We start from the raw sequence: 14,523 nt of genomic DNA on the forward strand, positions 1-14,523 counted from the left end.
GTGGTTTGGTTGGTGTGACAACGCCTGCTCAGATTTAATGGTGTCGAGCTCTTACTTATGTAAAAGTAACAAAAAATAACAGGCTACAGAACATTTTTTTCAGAAGGATTTAAGCTGGTAAGTACATTACAGAGAGACCTGCTGGTAGATGGTTGCATGAAAAGGAACAAAAAGCGCTGTGCTACACCAGAGGCACCTGCTGAGATGAGAAGAGAGCAGAAAGCTGAAGTCACACCTTAAAGTGACAGAGTTTGACGTTGAGCTCTTTCTCTTTGGCAAGTAAATCCATGCTGTGCTTTTTGTAGGCATCAAACTGCAGCGAGAGCTCGCTGTACGCCTGCTTGCTGCTCTCTAGCTCCTGCTGGAGCTCCTGGAGCATCCGATCATAGTTTGCTGCTGCACCTTTCACAAAGCGCTTCTCTGCTCGCAGCCTGGCCCTCTCCACGCTCTCCAGCCTCCTCCCCAGCTGCACGATCTCTCGCTGCTTGTCCTCCAGGGCTTTGCCCCTCTCCATGGCCAGGTTCAGCAGCTGCTCTTTCTCCTCGTTTGCCCTCTCCAGCTTGGCCTGCAGCTCGCTGGCCTGAGCCTTCTGCTGGTTCTCTCCGTCCTCTACCCACGCGGCGACTTGTTGGTGCTCCTCCTGGATGCACTGCAGCTGCTGCTTCAGCAAATCGACCTCCGAGGCGTGGGCGCTCGCCTGCTGGCTCTGAGCTTCCAGCAACTCCTTTTCACGCTCCTGGGCTCTGCGACTCTCGTAAGCGCATTTCTCGTGTAAGGAGTCCAACTGCTGCGAGAGATTTCGGGCCTGGGCAGCGAGCTGGAACACTTCGGCTTCCCTCTCCTGGACGGTTTGGCTGAAGAGAGCCTCGTTCTCCTGCCGCAGGCGCTGATTCTCCTCCCGCAGCTGCGTGTTCTGCTTCTTGTGCTCGTTCTTGAAGTAGATCATTTTCTCGTGGTTGCTGGCCAGGTCCGTGAAGCGCCCCTCCAAGTGCTGGATGCGTTGGCTCTGCACCTTCAGTTTCATGGCGTCCTCCAGCCTCAGCTTCTCCAGCTCCATGTTGAGCTGCTCCAGGCCTTTGCAGTGCTTGCGTGCGTCATCTGCTTTCTTCTTCAGCACACAGATAAGGTGATGCTGCTCCTCCAGGCGCGCCCACAGCAGAGCCTTCTGTCTCTTCTCCTCTTCAGGGCCTTCGCAGAGCACCTCTGGGCCTTTTGTGAGATCTTCCCCATCATTGCCCACCTCCAGATCGCTTGCGGGGCTGCCCATCCCTGCTTCTCTCTCCTCCTGAGCCATGGAGCCACTGTCTGACACAAAGACAAAACATTTTATAGCCGGCAGTTCTCGAAGTGACATTCAGCAGGTTTAGAGTACCCCAAAACTGTGCGCCCAACACCACTGCACCACGCTGGGGGACTTTCTCTGCAAGTCCATCACACCACTGGCACAGCAGATGGGGACTCCCCAAACCAACAGCAGCCTGTGCGGTCCCACAGACCCAGATTCAAAGTCAGGCAGACTGAAGAGAAGGATGCCAAACTTTGCAAAAGCAAACAACCGTAGGCTTAGTCTTTATGCAAACCTCTTCATTTGCTGATTACCAGCCCTGGTAATTATTCCTCCTCAAAGCACTGTTGTTGTAGCTACAAGAAGTACTGTTATATTTAGGTAAAAAGCCAGTAAGTGATAAAACTGTAATTAATTCCTTAAGCAATCCTTTTCCCCTGCCTTTATTTTCTCCTACGGATGCAAATTTACATTACATCTGTATAATACAGGTGCTATTATAGACACAAATAAAACATGGAGGATTAGAACAATCTTCTAATTAATAAGATTTTAAAAATATCTTGCCCATTAAATGTGACTGAATAGCCTTACCCTGAGCTTAGAGATTTAAGAATAAAAAAAGATCATTAAGGACTGGTAATAATTACTGAATGCACTGTGATATAAAGACGGTGCCTGGAGAACCGGTTCCGTATTTGAGTTTTGATGCTGATTCGCTGGATTATTTTAGGCACTCAGGTTATAAGTCTGGCTCCTCATCTAAAAATAAAGGAAATAGTTGTTAGAGTAGCACCACCATCGTTATCAGTGCCTTATCTCAGATACTACCCAGGCATATGAAAAGCTTGCCTAAAACTGAAGTACAGAGTTTGCATTCAGACCTAGCCCTGAAACCACACAGCACCTGGAATAACGTGCTGATAATCGGGGTTTGGGGGTTTTGACTGGAGGTGAGGATAGGCCAAGAGCAAAAGTCCTAGAGAAGGGACTAGAGGAAGGCTGAAAGACAACGTAGAGCAAAAATGAAGGCAAGACACGGACAGATTGAGAGCTTCATGGGGGTGACCATCAGCAGGGTCCACCGTGCTGCGCTCCCCTGCTGCTGGTGCCACTTTGGCTCCTGCCAAAACACTCGGCAATACAGGAGAGAGAGAAGGACTAAAAGATTTAGGCCATCCGGTGGAAATGCACCAAAGAGAGGGGTTTAGGGGGAGAAAGGTTTTCTCTCACCAGCTGCTTGTTTTCCTCAGCCCATTTGTTGCCACTCCGAGCGCATGGTTGCCGTGTCCATGGCGATGCGGGGCTCAATCGCTCACGCCAAGCCTCATGCCCTCGTCTGGGCTGCTCGGGGCAGTCCCGAAATCATGGAAATAGCTGAGAGTGTTTCTTAGCAAATAAACGCTGCTGACAAACGTTCAGCAAAGCAAAGAGGATTTCCTCAGGCTTGAAGTCCTCTCTCTCAACTTGCACCCAGAGATCACAATGGCAGAACACGCGGAAGGGGCACGGGTTAGGAGAGAAGACACAGCCCTCGCCCTAAACAACCCACAAGTTTATTCAGCAAGTAAAGGGTAAAGGATACAAAGCAAACAAGACAGGGAGAGAACAGTACCAGGTCTTTCAAAATGGGTAAAGTCAGAGTGAAGCAGGTCTCAACACTGGCAAAGGCTTGCAGGCTTATTTGCAGAAAGGAGACGGTAGAAAAAGAAATGGGAATTTTCTGAATATAGAGCATGAAAGCAGAGCTGGGACTCTGAAGCATCTGGTTTATAGGAAGTAAAGGTGTCATTTAAAACACACAGGTATACTGACATAGGTGCACATCCTGCTGCCCCCCCATCCAGGCTGAAATCAATTGTAAAATGAAAAAAATAAAAATAAAGGTGTTGCATTTCTCCCAAACATTTTTCTGGGCAAGGATGAATACACATGAAGACATCCTAGGAGTATAGACGCTTTGTTGTAAAGATAACTGGAATTAAGAATCAAAGCACAGCTATTCATTTATCAAACTGCCTTTTAACAACAGTGATGTCTTAATTATATGCCTTGTTTGGGTTATGGATAACTTTAAAACCTCTGTGACAGTAAAGATAGAGGAAGTTAGTTTCCTAAAATTTTTTTGTAAGCAACTGCAGAAAGTTTACATTTTTCAATCTGCATTTTATCAATCTGGAACATGCAACTGTAATTAGGAATTACTATGAATTTGGTGTAAAGCTCTATTTATTACAGAAACCATGTCCAGAGGAACATCCATATTGTTTGTTTGTTTTTTAAAGTGTACATTTTGCATGACTTTTATATTTCCAACCCAAAATCCTTCCTGGTTTACATGATTAGATCCAGCCCTTACCTTAATACATCAACATAATATTCTTTAGCTGGAGGTGAATTTGTAAAGTTTCTGCTCTGTAATTATATCCTATAGCATTCATAGGGTACTTGAAGTACATTTTCCACTGATAAGCAGCTTGGTTTGTAATTGTTCATGGCACTGATGTTCATCTCAGTAAGACAGCTTTGGCTTTCTTGCATGTTAGAATAAAAGTGAAACAGTAAAAAGGTAAGCATGGATGGTAAAAATCCTTAAAGATCTTCAAGCTAAAGATTTGTAGCATGATGCAGACTCCATTGAGGGCTGACAGTGATAACAGTACAACTTTAAATAGCTGGCATTGTTAAGCACTAATATACTTCTCAGACACTTCTGTGACCATCTCCGCTGACCTCATGTAAATTCAGAAGTCTCACGTTTGTGTGGTGGCAGCTATCTTTATATATTGGCCTATGATAGTCATCATTTCCACATATACTTTAAAAAAACTATTAAAAAGTTGGGGGAGGGCAAGCAAATTTTTGTACTAGAGGGCCTGTTTCAGTCATTTGGCTCTTTTTTTAAAATCTAAATGAGCACATAATGCCACCATGTCATTTGTTTGTCATTATACTAATTAAATACAGGGGCAGTGCACAGGTACATCTAACGTTCATGTTCCCATAGTTTTTGGAAATTTAAACTAAGTTTTGATCTAGACTGCTAAGCAGTGTCTTTAGAAATAATGACAAAATTCTGCCTCTGTCTGCAGGATGGTGGAAGAATAGCAAGACAGAAGATACTTCATCTGACCAAAAGACAGGAGTGGTACTGTCACAAACCAACCATTCTGACAGCAGTTAAGTTTTTAACTACTGAAAGCTTGTGTAGCGTGGAACACGGAAGACTACACGCACTTGCCTGCAAATCTGGAGCGTCAACCCCATCCCTTCAGTTGAAGATCCAAAACTTTTGACACAGCACTGCATTTAAGATTCACAGGAAATAAAATTACAAATTATATATTTGTTAAATTGTAGGTCATGCTTACAGCAACCTACCTTTTAAGATGAAAACAAAATCCTGTAGACAGTGAATACAAACAGGTGTCTCTGCCAGATGCTTACAAATCTTTGTTTTTGTACGAGTAGGGAGAGATGCACATACTACACTTCAGAACTATCTATTTGGATTTAAATGGTGCAGCAGTGACTTTGCTTCCATATTCTTAAATAACCACCTCTGAGAGGGTGGTGTTTTGGAAAAGCAAAAGGGGAATCCGTGCCAGCTCCCAGTCTCATCCGAAACACCTGAAGCAGTAAGGGACAGAGACTGACAGCCACTTCTGGCATTTGTAATCTCCAGACTGCCTGGCTGATGAAGGAGGACACAGGCTCCCAGCAGGCTGAATAGCACCTTTTTTCCCCCACTCATGGTGTAAAATAAATACCAAGTAATGCAAGCATTTAAATTTTTATGATAAAATAAAGCAACCCAGTTGGAACTGTGAAGAGCCCTCTTTTCCTCTGTAAGCTTCGGTGCTTTACCAGCCTCTAGACCTCTGCAGTTACAACAAATAAATGTACGTTTATTTTCAGAAGCATTTTCTGCCTGCATTTCATTGTATTGCATACTCACGCTGAGTAGCTAACACAAAACACTGATTTTTAATAAACATCAAATTCTTAATTAGCTTTAATAAGACTGCTTTTATTTAAAAAAGTAATACATTTTGTATTTTATGCGTTTATCTTCCTTCAGTGGTACACATTTCCACACGTGACAAATTCCATTTCACATGCTGCAAAGCTACCTAAAGCCAGCCCGCCATAACCCCGCGTTCTCCTAACGGTGGCGCTGAAGAACAGATAAATTACTTTTCGCAAAAATACAAGCTCATAATAGGTATAGGTACAGAAAATGAGTACACTTTACAAAAATAAATACCCAACATTTATCATTCGTAAAACTGGCAAGTTTAGATCCTTTGGGATAGCATTTGAATGAAAACGTTTGACCTCTGTGACTTCAGCATTTAAAAGGAACATCAATATACTAGCAAGGTAATTAACAAACATAGAAGCAAACTTTATAACCCCAACTTTCCATAGTACATCAGAATCAACAGTCCTCTACACCTTGCAGAGTAAGACATCAACAGTACCATTTCATGTAGTGCTTCTTTCATGACAGAAGCAACCTTCAGATCATAGAAATGTGTAACTACAGACAAAGGGACTTTAAAAAAAAAAAAATCTGCACGCTCATATTCCTAGCTGGAGATCCAATATAGCATGATGAGGATTCAGCCAGAGAAACGTGCTAATGAGCATGAACAAAATGCAACCTGTTGCTACCTTACTAATAACAACATCTCACAAACAATCCAAGTATACAGAAAGAATTTGCTTGCTTTTCCTTTTTTTTTTTTTTTTTTCCCCCTGGCAATTTAGCTTTAAGGAATCAGCAACACTTCGGTTTGGCAACGCAAGCATTCAAGTATCACAGCTACCTCTACCTCTGAATTCTCTAAGTATGTTCTTACTTGAATACATTTTCAGTGAATAAGAAATAAAAGCAGCCCTTCAATTTACATAATCATCTTCGGGCTGGATTTTAGTTTGGAATACGAAGTGACATTTGACAGCACAAGAACAGAAGAGCAACAGAACAGAGACTATCAAAAGAGCTGCTGTGTGCCTCTTCCAAGTTTCACCCCCACACCTTTTAATTCCATTCCCAGGTCGTCTTTTTGACACTAGCAATTCAAAAGCCACCTTATTTTGTCAGTTTTGCAACCATTAGCATCCTCAGAGGTATCGTGTCTTCTACCCATGTGTTTGGTAAGTTTATCATCTTCTCCCACAGGGCACTTTCATCTGAAGTGGAATCCATCCAGTCTACTGTAGTTCCATAGCTTCTGCCTAGAAAAACGTCAGGTTTGAAGAGAAACATTAGTAACTTAACATGCTGCAGAGCTGAGAGCTGACAATCAAATCTGCCCATCTTCTTAAACTGCTTCACCTTCTCAGGTACAGGAAGCCTAAGTGCATTCAAGATCCAGTTCTATATTCTTATGCTCGAACAATTCTGTCAAATACAATTAATGACAATTTTCCCCACAAACTTCATCTTTTTCCCATTTTTTTTTTCTTGTTATTCTTTTTGTCACTGTCCCAAAGGAAAATATGTATGTTAATCAACACCCAAGAGGGCTTAAAAATAAAATGTCCACTGATTCTATATTGAAATACGATCTCAAGTACTTAAGTTTCAGTTTGTGATTTACTATCCTCACTTGTGCTTTAGGTTATTTCGTAAACCATGCAAGTCATTTTTCCTTGCTTTTGCTTTAAAGGACTCTAAACACTTCCTCTCTCCTCAGACCAGAAAGGACAATGAAAGGGACAAAGCAGAATTCCTTGTTTTCCCAGTCATTACATCTACACATCTTCTACTACCTTAATGCAAAAACATATTTAAATTTATACTTTTTCCTATCCAAAGTCTTCAAATCTTACCATGCATTCACAATCTATCCTTTTATCTCCACCCAATACTGTCTCTACTCCATATATTTAGTTTTTCCATGCATAAGTTTCTAAGACATTATCAAGATTTTGGGTGCAGCAATAGCATACTCTCATATTGCAAACAGTGACAGATACAGCATACAGACAGAAAGGTTTATTTCTAATGTTTCTCCTAACTTGATAATAATCCCTAACCCTCATACTACTTCTATTTACATTTCAGAATCTGTGACAATGAACAGATTATTTACTGAATCTACTCTTTAGTAGATAAATGGCTGAAAGGCTTTTCAGCTATCTTTGCAAAACGAGAATAAATAGAAAGGAAAATGGGAAAGAAAAAAAAATAAATGTAATGTGTAAATTAAGAATTCATCTGTTAATTGTCCAGTACCTGTTCCAAGGCCTATCCTGAGACCTCCCAGAAAGTGGTTGGCAAGTTTGTTGTGATCCCAGACTGTGAGTTCTATGCAGGCTTCTTTCAAGTCTTCTGGCCTAAAGCCATCATAGACCATGGTATGGTTGAATACTGGGTTTGTGGTTTTTGCCACTGTTCTTGTTTTCTGGCGACTTTTTCTGCTAGTATCTGGAAGAATGGTACTTCAGAAAGAGAAAGCATTGTCAGTTTGCACTTCGACAGCATAACCTGCATTAAACACACTCCTCAGACAAAAGCTACTGATTAATGTTCCTCTGCGTGTTACGAAGCAACTGATAATAAGATGCTTTAGTATCACAGAGATGAAATCAATCTTCATGTTCTTGGTCCCTTCCAACAGATGTATCCAGGATGTATCCACCCTTGTGCTTCAAAGGATGGATCGGAAGGGGAAGTCAGGTGGGGAAGAGGTACGACTGAGTTTGTTTGCTGGATTACCACTAATGATGCTGAAATCTTTTAGCTACTGCCAGAGATTTCCCAGCTATCTCGCTATCCTCATCACGTATTAAATCTTTTTGTAGAAAGGAAGGAGGAAGAAATACATCTATGCTTCTCACTTCTATCTCCTCCCATGATTTACTAGGCTAAAGCACGCTCTCGCACAAGCTTGTTTTGTTTAAACACAACTTACAGCAAACAAGATCTAACTTAAATTTGTCTAGCACTTCCACCAGGTAGCTAAGCAGACAAAATGAAAGGGTGGTGATTAGCAAGGAATTCCTCCCAGTACATCTTACTTGCTAGCGTATAGTTAGCATCTGGAAGTTGCAAGCCCTGCAGGACAGTTTGCATTACAGTAAAGGAGAATCAGAAAGTAATTAAGCGTTTTTGTTTTTAATTTAAATACAGAAAACTGAAGGTAAGATTAGAAAACACAGCAGTTGCATTATTAAGCCACCAGGTTTAATGATTTCAACCACAGTTTTTACCACTTGATAAAAGAGTTGAGCCTGTTGCCCCTCAGAGGAGGAAGGTCATGGCATTCCTTCACCCAGATGTGGACCTCACCAGTGGACAGAGTCTTCTTTCCTGTGAGAAGAAATAAAACATCCTGGCTCTGATGAAGCCTTGTAAATCCCCTTTGAAGGTAATTTCTATGTTGCAGCAGTTCCTTTCCATTTTCAGAGGTGATTTCGCCTAGACTCTCATTATCTCACATTTTAATTGAACATCCCTCTCTACCTTTGAAGCTGCAATCTCCAGCCCATCAAAGTACTGCCAGGCCACCTCATGCATATATTCCAACCACGATTTCTCTTCTCTTACAAGTAAAGAAATGCAGGCCACTGGTCTTCTCTTTCCCAGCCTTCTAGATGAAGAGATCAGTCTGTCCTCAGTCTATGCGATGCTGGCCTTTACTACCACTTACACTTTCAAATGAGCTCCTCTGTGCTCTTAATATATTTGATTCTTATTGACTGTCTGGCTGGATTAAAGACCTCGCTTGGCTTCATTGTCAGGCCAGCCAGTTATCAGTTCTCAAACAAGAGTAAATGAACAGGTCGTAGAGCTAAGAAATACTGCTTTCTGGATACTTATTGCTATTTTGTACTTCTAATATTGCTTGAATTTAGTGTGTCGTCATTGTTTATTTAGCAAATCACAGCACCTGCCTGACAATTTAGTAATTTCTAACATTGTTAGAGAGAAAACAGAACCTTGTAATGTATACAGACTGGATTATAAATCTGGGATTATAACAATCAGGTAATTTCTTCTGTAGTAACATAAAAAGAACAGAAGATCCTAAATTGAACTTTGGATCCTCAACTGAATTAATGACCAGAATGGCCTAATCCTCTAGGAGAAAGTGTTCTATGTTAAAACAAGATGCCTGAATTTGTTGAAAAATGTTATACAGCTGCTTACCACCAATCTCCCCCCTAAACAAAAACAAAACCCCCAAAGGCCTAGCAAACTCAAACAAAGAAGCAATGAATAAATACCTCCAGTAGGCTGTGGCACATACTTGAGGGCTAGTTTCATCTCCCCTCTGTTTTCTAGTTCTAGAGCCATTGTTGAAGTCTGAAATTTAAGGAAAAAACAAACAAGTCTCATACACTGCAGTTCACACACTGATTTTAAGGTGCAAAGTTTTGCGCAAGAACAAGCTCAACTTCTACATGAGATTTTACATATATATAAAATCAATATAAAACCCTCAGAGCACACAAGATAGGAGTAAATAAAAAATGACTTGGTTTTGCACTTACACAGCAGAAAACACAGAACAGCTAACCCATCCCTAGTAACCTACCCTTGGCTTGAGTGGAAACCAGTTGATCTGCTTGTTGGATTTATCATTCCAGTCCCAAGTTCCTAAATCCAGCTCTACTTCACCAAGGAAGCTATTCCTCCCAAAGGTATCGTTGTGCCAGACAGAGATATTCAGGCTTTGGTTCTTCAGGAGATCCTTCTCAATTTTATACTGCCAGGAGAGAGAAACGGGGAGGAGGAACCAATAAAAAAAAGTTAAGTTAGGTTTTCATCGATGATTGAAAGTGACACAGTAAGAAAACGTGTCTGGGTTTATGCAGTCATAACTACTCATTTCATTTCAAAACAAACCTCTTTATGTTTTAATATTTATTTTGAAATATTTAAGTTCCTAAGTAGCCTGAGTTTGCTTGCAAGAATTATGTAACAATCAATGTTCTCAATGCTATATCCAGAGTAAACCACAGAGCTAACCCATCAGTGAAGGACACAGGCACTCCTACAGAGCAATCTACCTCATCTTAACACAGATGTCTCTTTTGAGATCATCCTGAAGAGTTCAAATTCCTCATACTTCATGCATGCAGTATTTCATGTCTAGTTAGTATTTGATAAATACCCGCAGTATTTCATTATAGACAGGATTAAAAGTTTTCTTTTTCACAGAGGTCTTCCGTTTGCCCAGCTTGTATTTCTCTGGAAGCAGGTAGGTCTTCACATACCTAGAATTTAAACAGACTGGTAAGAGGAGCAAGAAAACCCCCTTCCAACTTCTCTTCCACAATACACACACTTTTACTTATGAATTAAAACAAATAGACTTAACTGAATTCTCCTTAGTCTGGGAAGTTAAAATTTAAAATAGAATTTCATACTCAAAGTCTGAGCTTCCCAGGTTAACATATGTACTGATTTATATGGCAATTTCATGTTCAGTTCAGAGTAGAAGAACATGTAAAGCATGTTATAGCCTCCTTCAGTTATTTGGTTGTTCACCCCATCAGAAGGCAATGGTTGGAATGAAATACAGTTTCCATTTACGCATTAAAAGAGTAACTTCCATTGAAAAAAAAATATTCTGTATTTTTACTTACGGGTCTGAACGCTGTCTCTTCACATCTGCCACTGCCAAGTCTTTACACTGGCAAATAAAAATGTGGAGCTCGTTCAGCTGTTCTACGTAATCAATAGCAAACTGAATGTTCCCCTTCACATCAACATTGCCAAAGTCTCCGCTATAGACACTCATTAAGCTTCCGCTCACCTGTGTCATACAAGAGGAGAAAAACCTGCATCACACAAGAGAAAGAAATTTTTTCCAGTCTTTACATTTCATCAAATACTTCCAAGATTAGGGCAGAAGTTATGCTCAGGATTCAGACAATTAAAAAAAAATCGTGTCCCTTTAGATGCAATTATGAAATGTAACAGACAGTGTTAAACAAGCTCTTCAGCAAGCAGGTTAACAAAAGAAAGAAAGTTATTTGTAAATCTGAAAGGTGTTAGGACAAGTTTTGAACAACAAAAAAAAAAAAGAGATGTTTATTGCATTGAGACAGAATAAGTGAAATTATAAGATGCTATATATCTGGAGATAGTGTGTGATCAGATCCTTGAAATATTACTTATGTAACTCTTCAGCCGATCTTTGCAGAAAGCAGAGCCTACAACTTTAGGACAAAAGGCTTTCTGAAAATACCAACAAAGAAATCAACAATAAAGTCTTTATGTGGCTGAGTTGGTGCTAAAATAAAGCATATTAGAAAATTAAACCATGGACAGGTAAAAACAGAAGGATGAACAGTTGTTTTTTTTTTTTTTCTATTTTTTTTTTTTTTAAATCTCATCATTCATCCCCAAAGTTCTCCTTTTCCCCTAAAGACCACATAAACTAATGACTTGTGGTTACCTAAATCAACGACTTCCTCATACATCCCACATACCAATACCATTTCTTTCTTTCACTTATTTATCCTGCCACCCCTTAATCCATTCCTAAGGATTTGTTCTGTATAAAGTCTCTCCTACTGTCAGCTACAACTTTCACCTCTCAGGGTAAAAGCCTGCTTGTTTAGGGTTTATCAAGTATGCTGCACGGTGGAATCCCAAACACACTCCAGCATATGACTAGAAAACAAGTTTAAAAAACACTTTTTTCTTCCAATTCCATGCAAGGATTCACATAACAGAGAGAGGGAAGGAGGCAGATACCAAGGAAAGAAAGAGGAGAGGAATAAGAAGGGAGCTGAAACAATACTGAAGAGATTAGCAAAAGCGAAGTGCCATTAAAACAAGGCTGTGGTTTACATACAGAGGATAAGGAGGCCATGCCAGAAGAACCGCTAAGATTGGTTAGAGAGCTGGGACTCTTCTTGATTCTGCCAAGGGAATAACTGCTTTCTGATGCTGTATCTGTCTCTCTGTCATCACTCTACAAAAACATCACAGAAAGAGAGCCAGTGTAGGTACTTTGTAGTCACAAGGAACATTAAAAAAGAAAAAAAAAAAAGAATTTTAATAATGCAGGTTGGGACTCGATGAAAACACGAACTTAAATCCCCTCATACTACAACACAAGTAATTAGTATTTCTTAAATTAGGTCACACATTTAAAGTAAAACCAAATTTGAAAAGGATTTTGTTTTTAGTGGAAAACCTACGCTGAAAAAAAAGTAAAGTAATAATTCAACTGCTTTTTGTTCTGCTCTTTTTTCTGTTTTCTTTTTTCCCCCCTCTTAATTCTGAAATACCAATGGAGTAAAAAGTTAACTTTTTTTTTTTTTAAACCTGGACAATGAAACTCAACTTCTCTATTTCACTATACAAGTGATAATTCTCAGGTCTTCCGTTCATCCCTCTCTGTTACATGAATACCATCAGTCCATGCACTCTTTGAAAAACAGAACTGAACCCACTTCTGCTCCCTTCCAGCATTGTCTGGAAATCCAGAGACAAGGAGTTACTACTGATCACTGGGGTGACTGTATGCCTCCAGAATGCACTACACGTGATTTTATTTCTTTATTTTAAAGATAAATTTGGAGGGCAGAACAAACAGATTTGGGTACTGACAATTTCTTAGACTATCAAACTCTTTCCAGTGCAACAAATCAATCGCATCTAGCTTTTACATATTCAGACTGCTTCATTCAAAACTTACATGAATAAAGCTTAACTGGCTTCCTGCAGAGGCTGTAACTGGGAATTCAGATGCCCACCTACTCATTTCTGATTTCTTTGGTGTCCCACCTCTAAGATTTTGAAATAGTAATCCTTTAACTGGTCTGTGGTGCACACTAATAACCTTAGAAAAGTTTCCTGTAGTTTTTTTCTCAGCAGAAAGGGCATTGGGGTGCTGTAATTTTAGAGAATCTTTAAATAAAGAGGTAAAATTCATAGACACTGAATGGTTTCAAGTTCTGCACTTAAGGTAAGATTAAATCTGTATCACCATATTTCAGGTATTTTATATTTTAGAGGGGTGTAGGTGAAGACAGGACACGGCATATTCCTGATCTTGACCCTTTAGTCATGTTTTTAGAAAAATATAACAGCATAAACATCAATATTTTGTAACTTCAGCCACGGCAATAAGGGCTGAGGTTCATCACTGTTGATTTTAAGAAAAAAAAAAAGCATCTATTTCCAGTTCTCCTGTTACCCGTGACCAATGCAGATACCTATTTTAGACATTTATATTAGGGGACTGGTGTTAATCTAAACACCCCTCTTTGACTGTCTGGGGAGTCACAGACCAGGTGGTTCCGACAGTTTATCACTTCTGAACTTCAGTGTCATTTTAGGGGATTGGAATATGGCCTCAGAGCTTATCCCAAGGCCCACATCATGCTCTTAAAAAAATGTAAATATAATGATAATAACAATATTAATAATAAAAGATTTACAAAGGATGGAAATTCTGAGACTTCACTAAGAGAATATCATACCTGAGCCTACATCCTCAAGCAGAACTCCAAGCTAAGCCCCTCTGATCTCAGAGGGTCACCAGATGGCGCTAGCACTTACAATGCAAAGTGATCCTGTAGGACTGTAGGCTCTGAACAAAATGAATGTACACGTATATGTTCAGAAGATAAAAGACCTGTTAAAGGGCAGAGTCTGCCTTTGGGAATAACAGCAAGCATTCACTATGCTTCAGTCTCCTAGATAAAACAGTCTGTAGGGCTGTACAGTAGGAATAAAAGTTACTAGAGCTTCTGAAAGGTTAGTCAGCCACAGGCTGTAACAATCAGATGATCACAAACTCTACAAACAACTAAGTCCATGTCGTGATCCAGTAGTAAGCTGACTTGGCAGACCCTGGAAAGCAATATTTGGTAAATGCATAATGCCACAACAATCAGAAGTTTTAGTTATAATACGTCAGAGGTGGAACTTGCCTCTTCCTGCAGGAACGATGGTACCGACTTGCTCAGTCCTTTGAGTTTTTCAGGATTGGAAAACAGCTGATCAGGCTGCGGAGGCACTGTGGAGACTCAAGAGCAGCAATTCAAAAGTTTCAAAAGAGTTTGGTACATCAAAAGAGTGCGATTCCATAGCAGGGCACACTTAGAAACGAACAACTTCAGATGAAATACATGCACATGCAGTTTACACCTTGGATGCAAGGGCTTATTTTTCTCCATGGGACTCAGAGATGCTACTATTAGGAAGGATAATTTAGCTCAACATCTCCTGTAACACGGCCCACAAAACTTTGTCTGGC

General features: G+C 40.2%; 2 protein-coding genes across 4 annotated transcripts in view; both read right to left on the bottom strand.

Moving 5' to 3' along the window:
• Positions 1–229: 229 nt before the first annotated feature.
• On the bottom strand, positions 230–3,050 carry CCDC89 (coiled-coil domain containing 89). Its single transcript, XM_032207669.1, has 3 exons — positions 2,901–3,050; positions 2,389–2,446; positions 230–1,305 (listed from the first exon to the last, which is right to left on the bottom strand). Exons 1-3 carry the CDS (start codon positions 3,048–3,050, stop codon positions 230–232), a joined length of 1,284 nt encoding a protein of 427 aa, XP_032063560.1.
• A 2,265-nt stretch (positions 3,051–5,315) lies between these two features.
• The window catches only part of SYTL2 (synaptotagmin like 2), a 54,608-nt gene continuing 45,400 nt past the window's right edge, over positions 5,316–14,523 (bottom strand). For 2 of the 3 annotated variants that reach the window (XM_032207812.1, XM_032207813.1), the window contains exons 12-20: positions 14,198–14,292; positions 12,109–12,228; positions 10,892–11,061; positions 10,417–10,519; positions 9,838–10,008; positions 9,527–9,605; positions 8,510–8,609; positions 7,533–7,738; positions 5,316–6,529 (exon numbers count right to left, since the gene is read on the bottom strand). In XM_032207812.1, coding sequence (XP_032063703.1) covers positions 6,384–6,529; positions 7,533–7,738; positions 8,510–8,609; positions 9,527–9,605; positions 9,838–10,008; positions 10,417–10,519; positions 10,892–11,061; positions 12,109–12,228; positions 14,198–14,292 — 1,190 coding nt within the window. In that variant the 3' untranslated portion in view covers positions 5,316–6,383. The remainder of the gene's footprint in view (positions 6,530–7,532; positions 7,739–8,509; positions 8,610–9,526; positions 9,606–9,837; positions 10,009–10,416; positions 10,520–10,891; positions 11,062–12,108; positions 12,229–14,197; positions 14,293–14,523) is intronic. The other variant, XM_032207814.1, reaches the window with a different exon arrangement.

Source organism: Aythya fuligula, chromosome 1 (assembly GCF_009819795.1).
Source record: "Aythya fuligula isolate bAytFul2 chromosome 1, bAytFul2.pri, whole genome shotgun sequence".
In the NCBI taxonomy this organism is placed as follows: Eukaryota; Metazoa; Chordata; class Aves; order Anseriformes; family Anatidae; genus Aythya; species Aythya fuligula.

Coding starts and splice junctions, on each gene's coding strand:
- CCDC89 (XM_032207669.1), bottom strand. CDS start 3,050: ATGCTTCAGAGTCCCAGCTCTGCTTTCATGCTCTATATTCAGAAAATT. Junction 2,447..2,900: donor TACCCATTTTGAAAGACCTG/GTACTGTTCTCT, acceptor TAAATCTTTTAG/TCCTTCTCTCTCTCCTGTAT. Junction 1,306..2,388: donor GAGCCAAAGTGGCACCAGCA/GCAGGGGAGCGC, acceptor TCTTTGTGTCAG/ACAGTGGCTCCATGGCTCAG.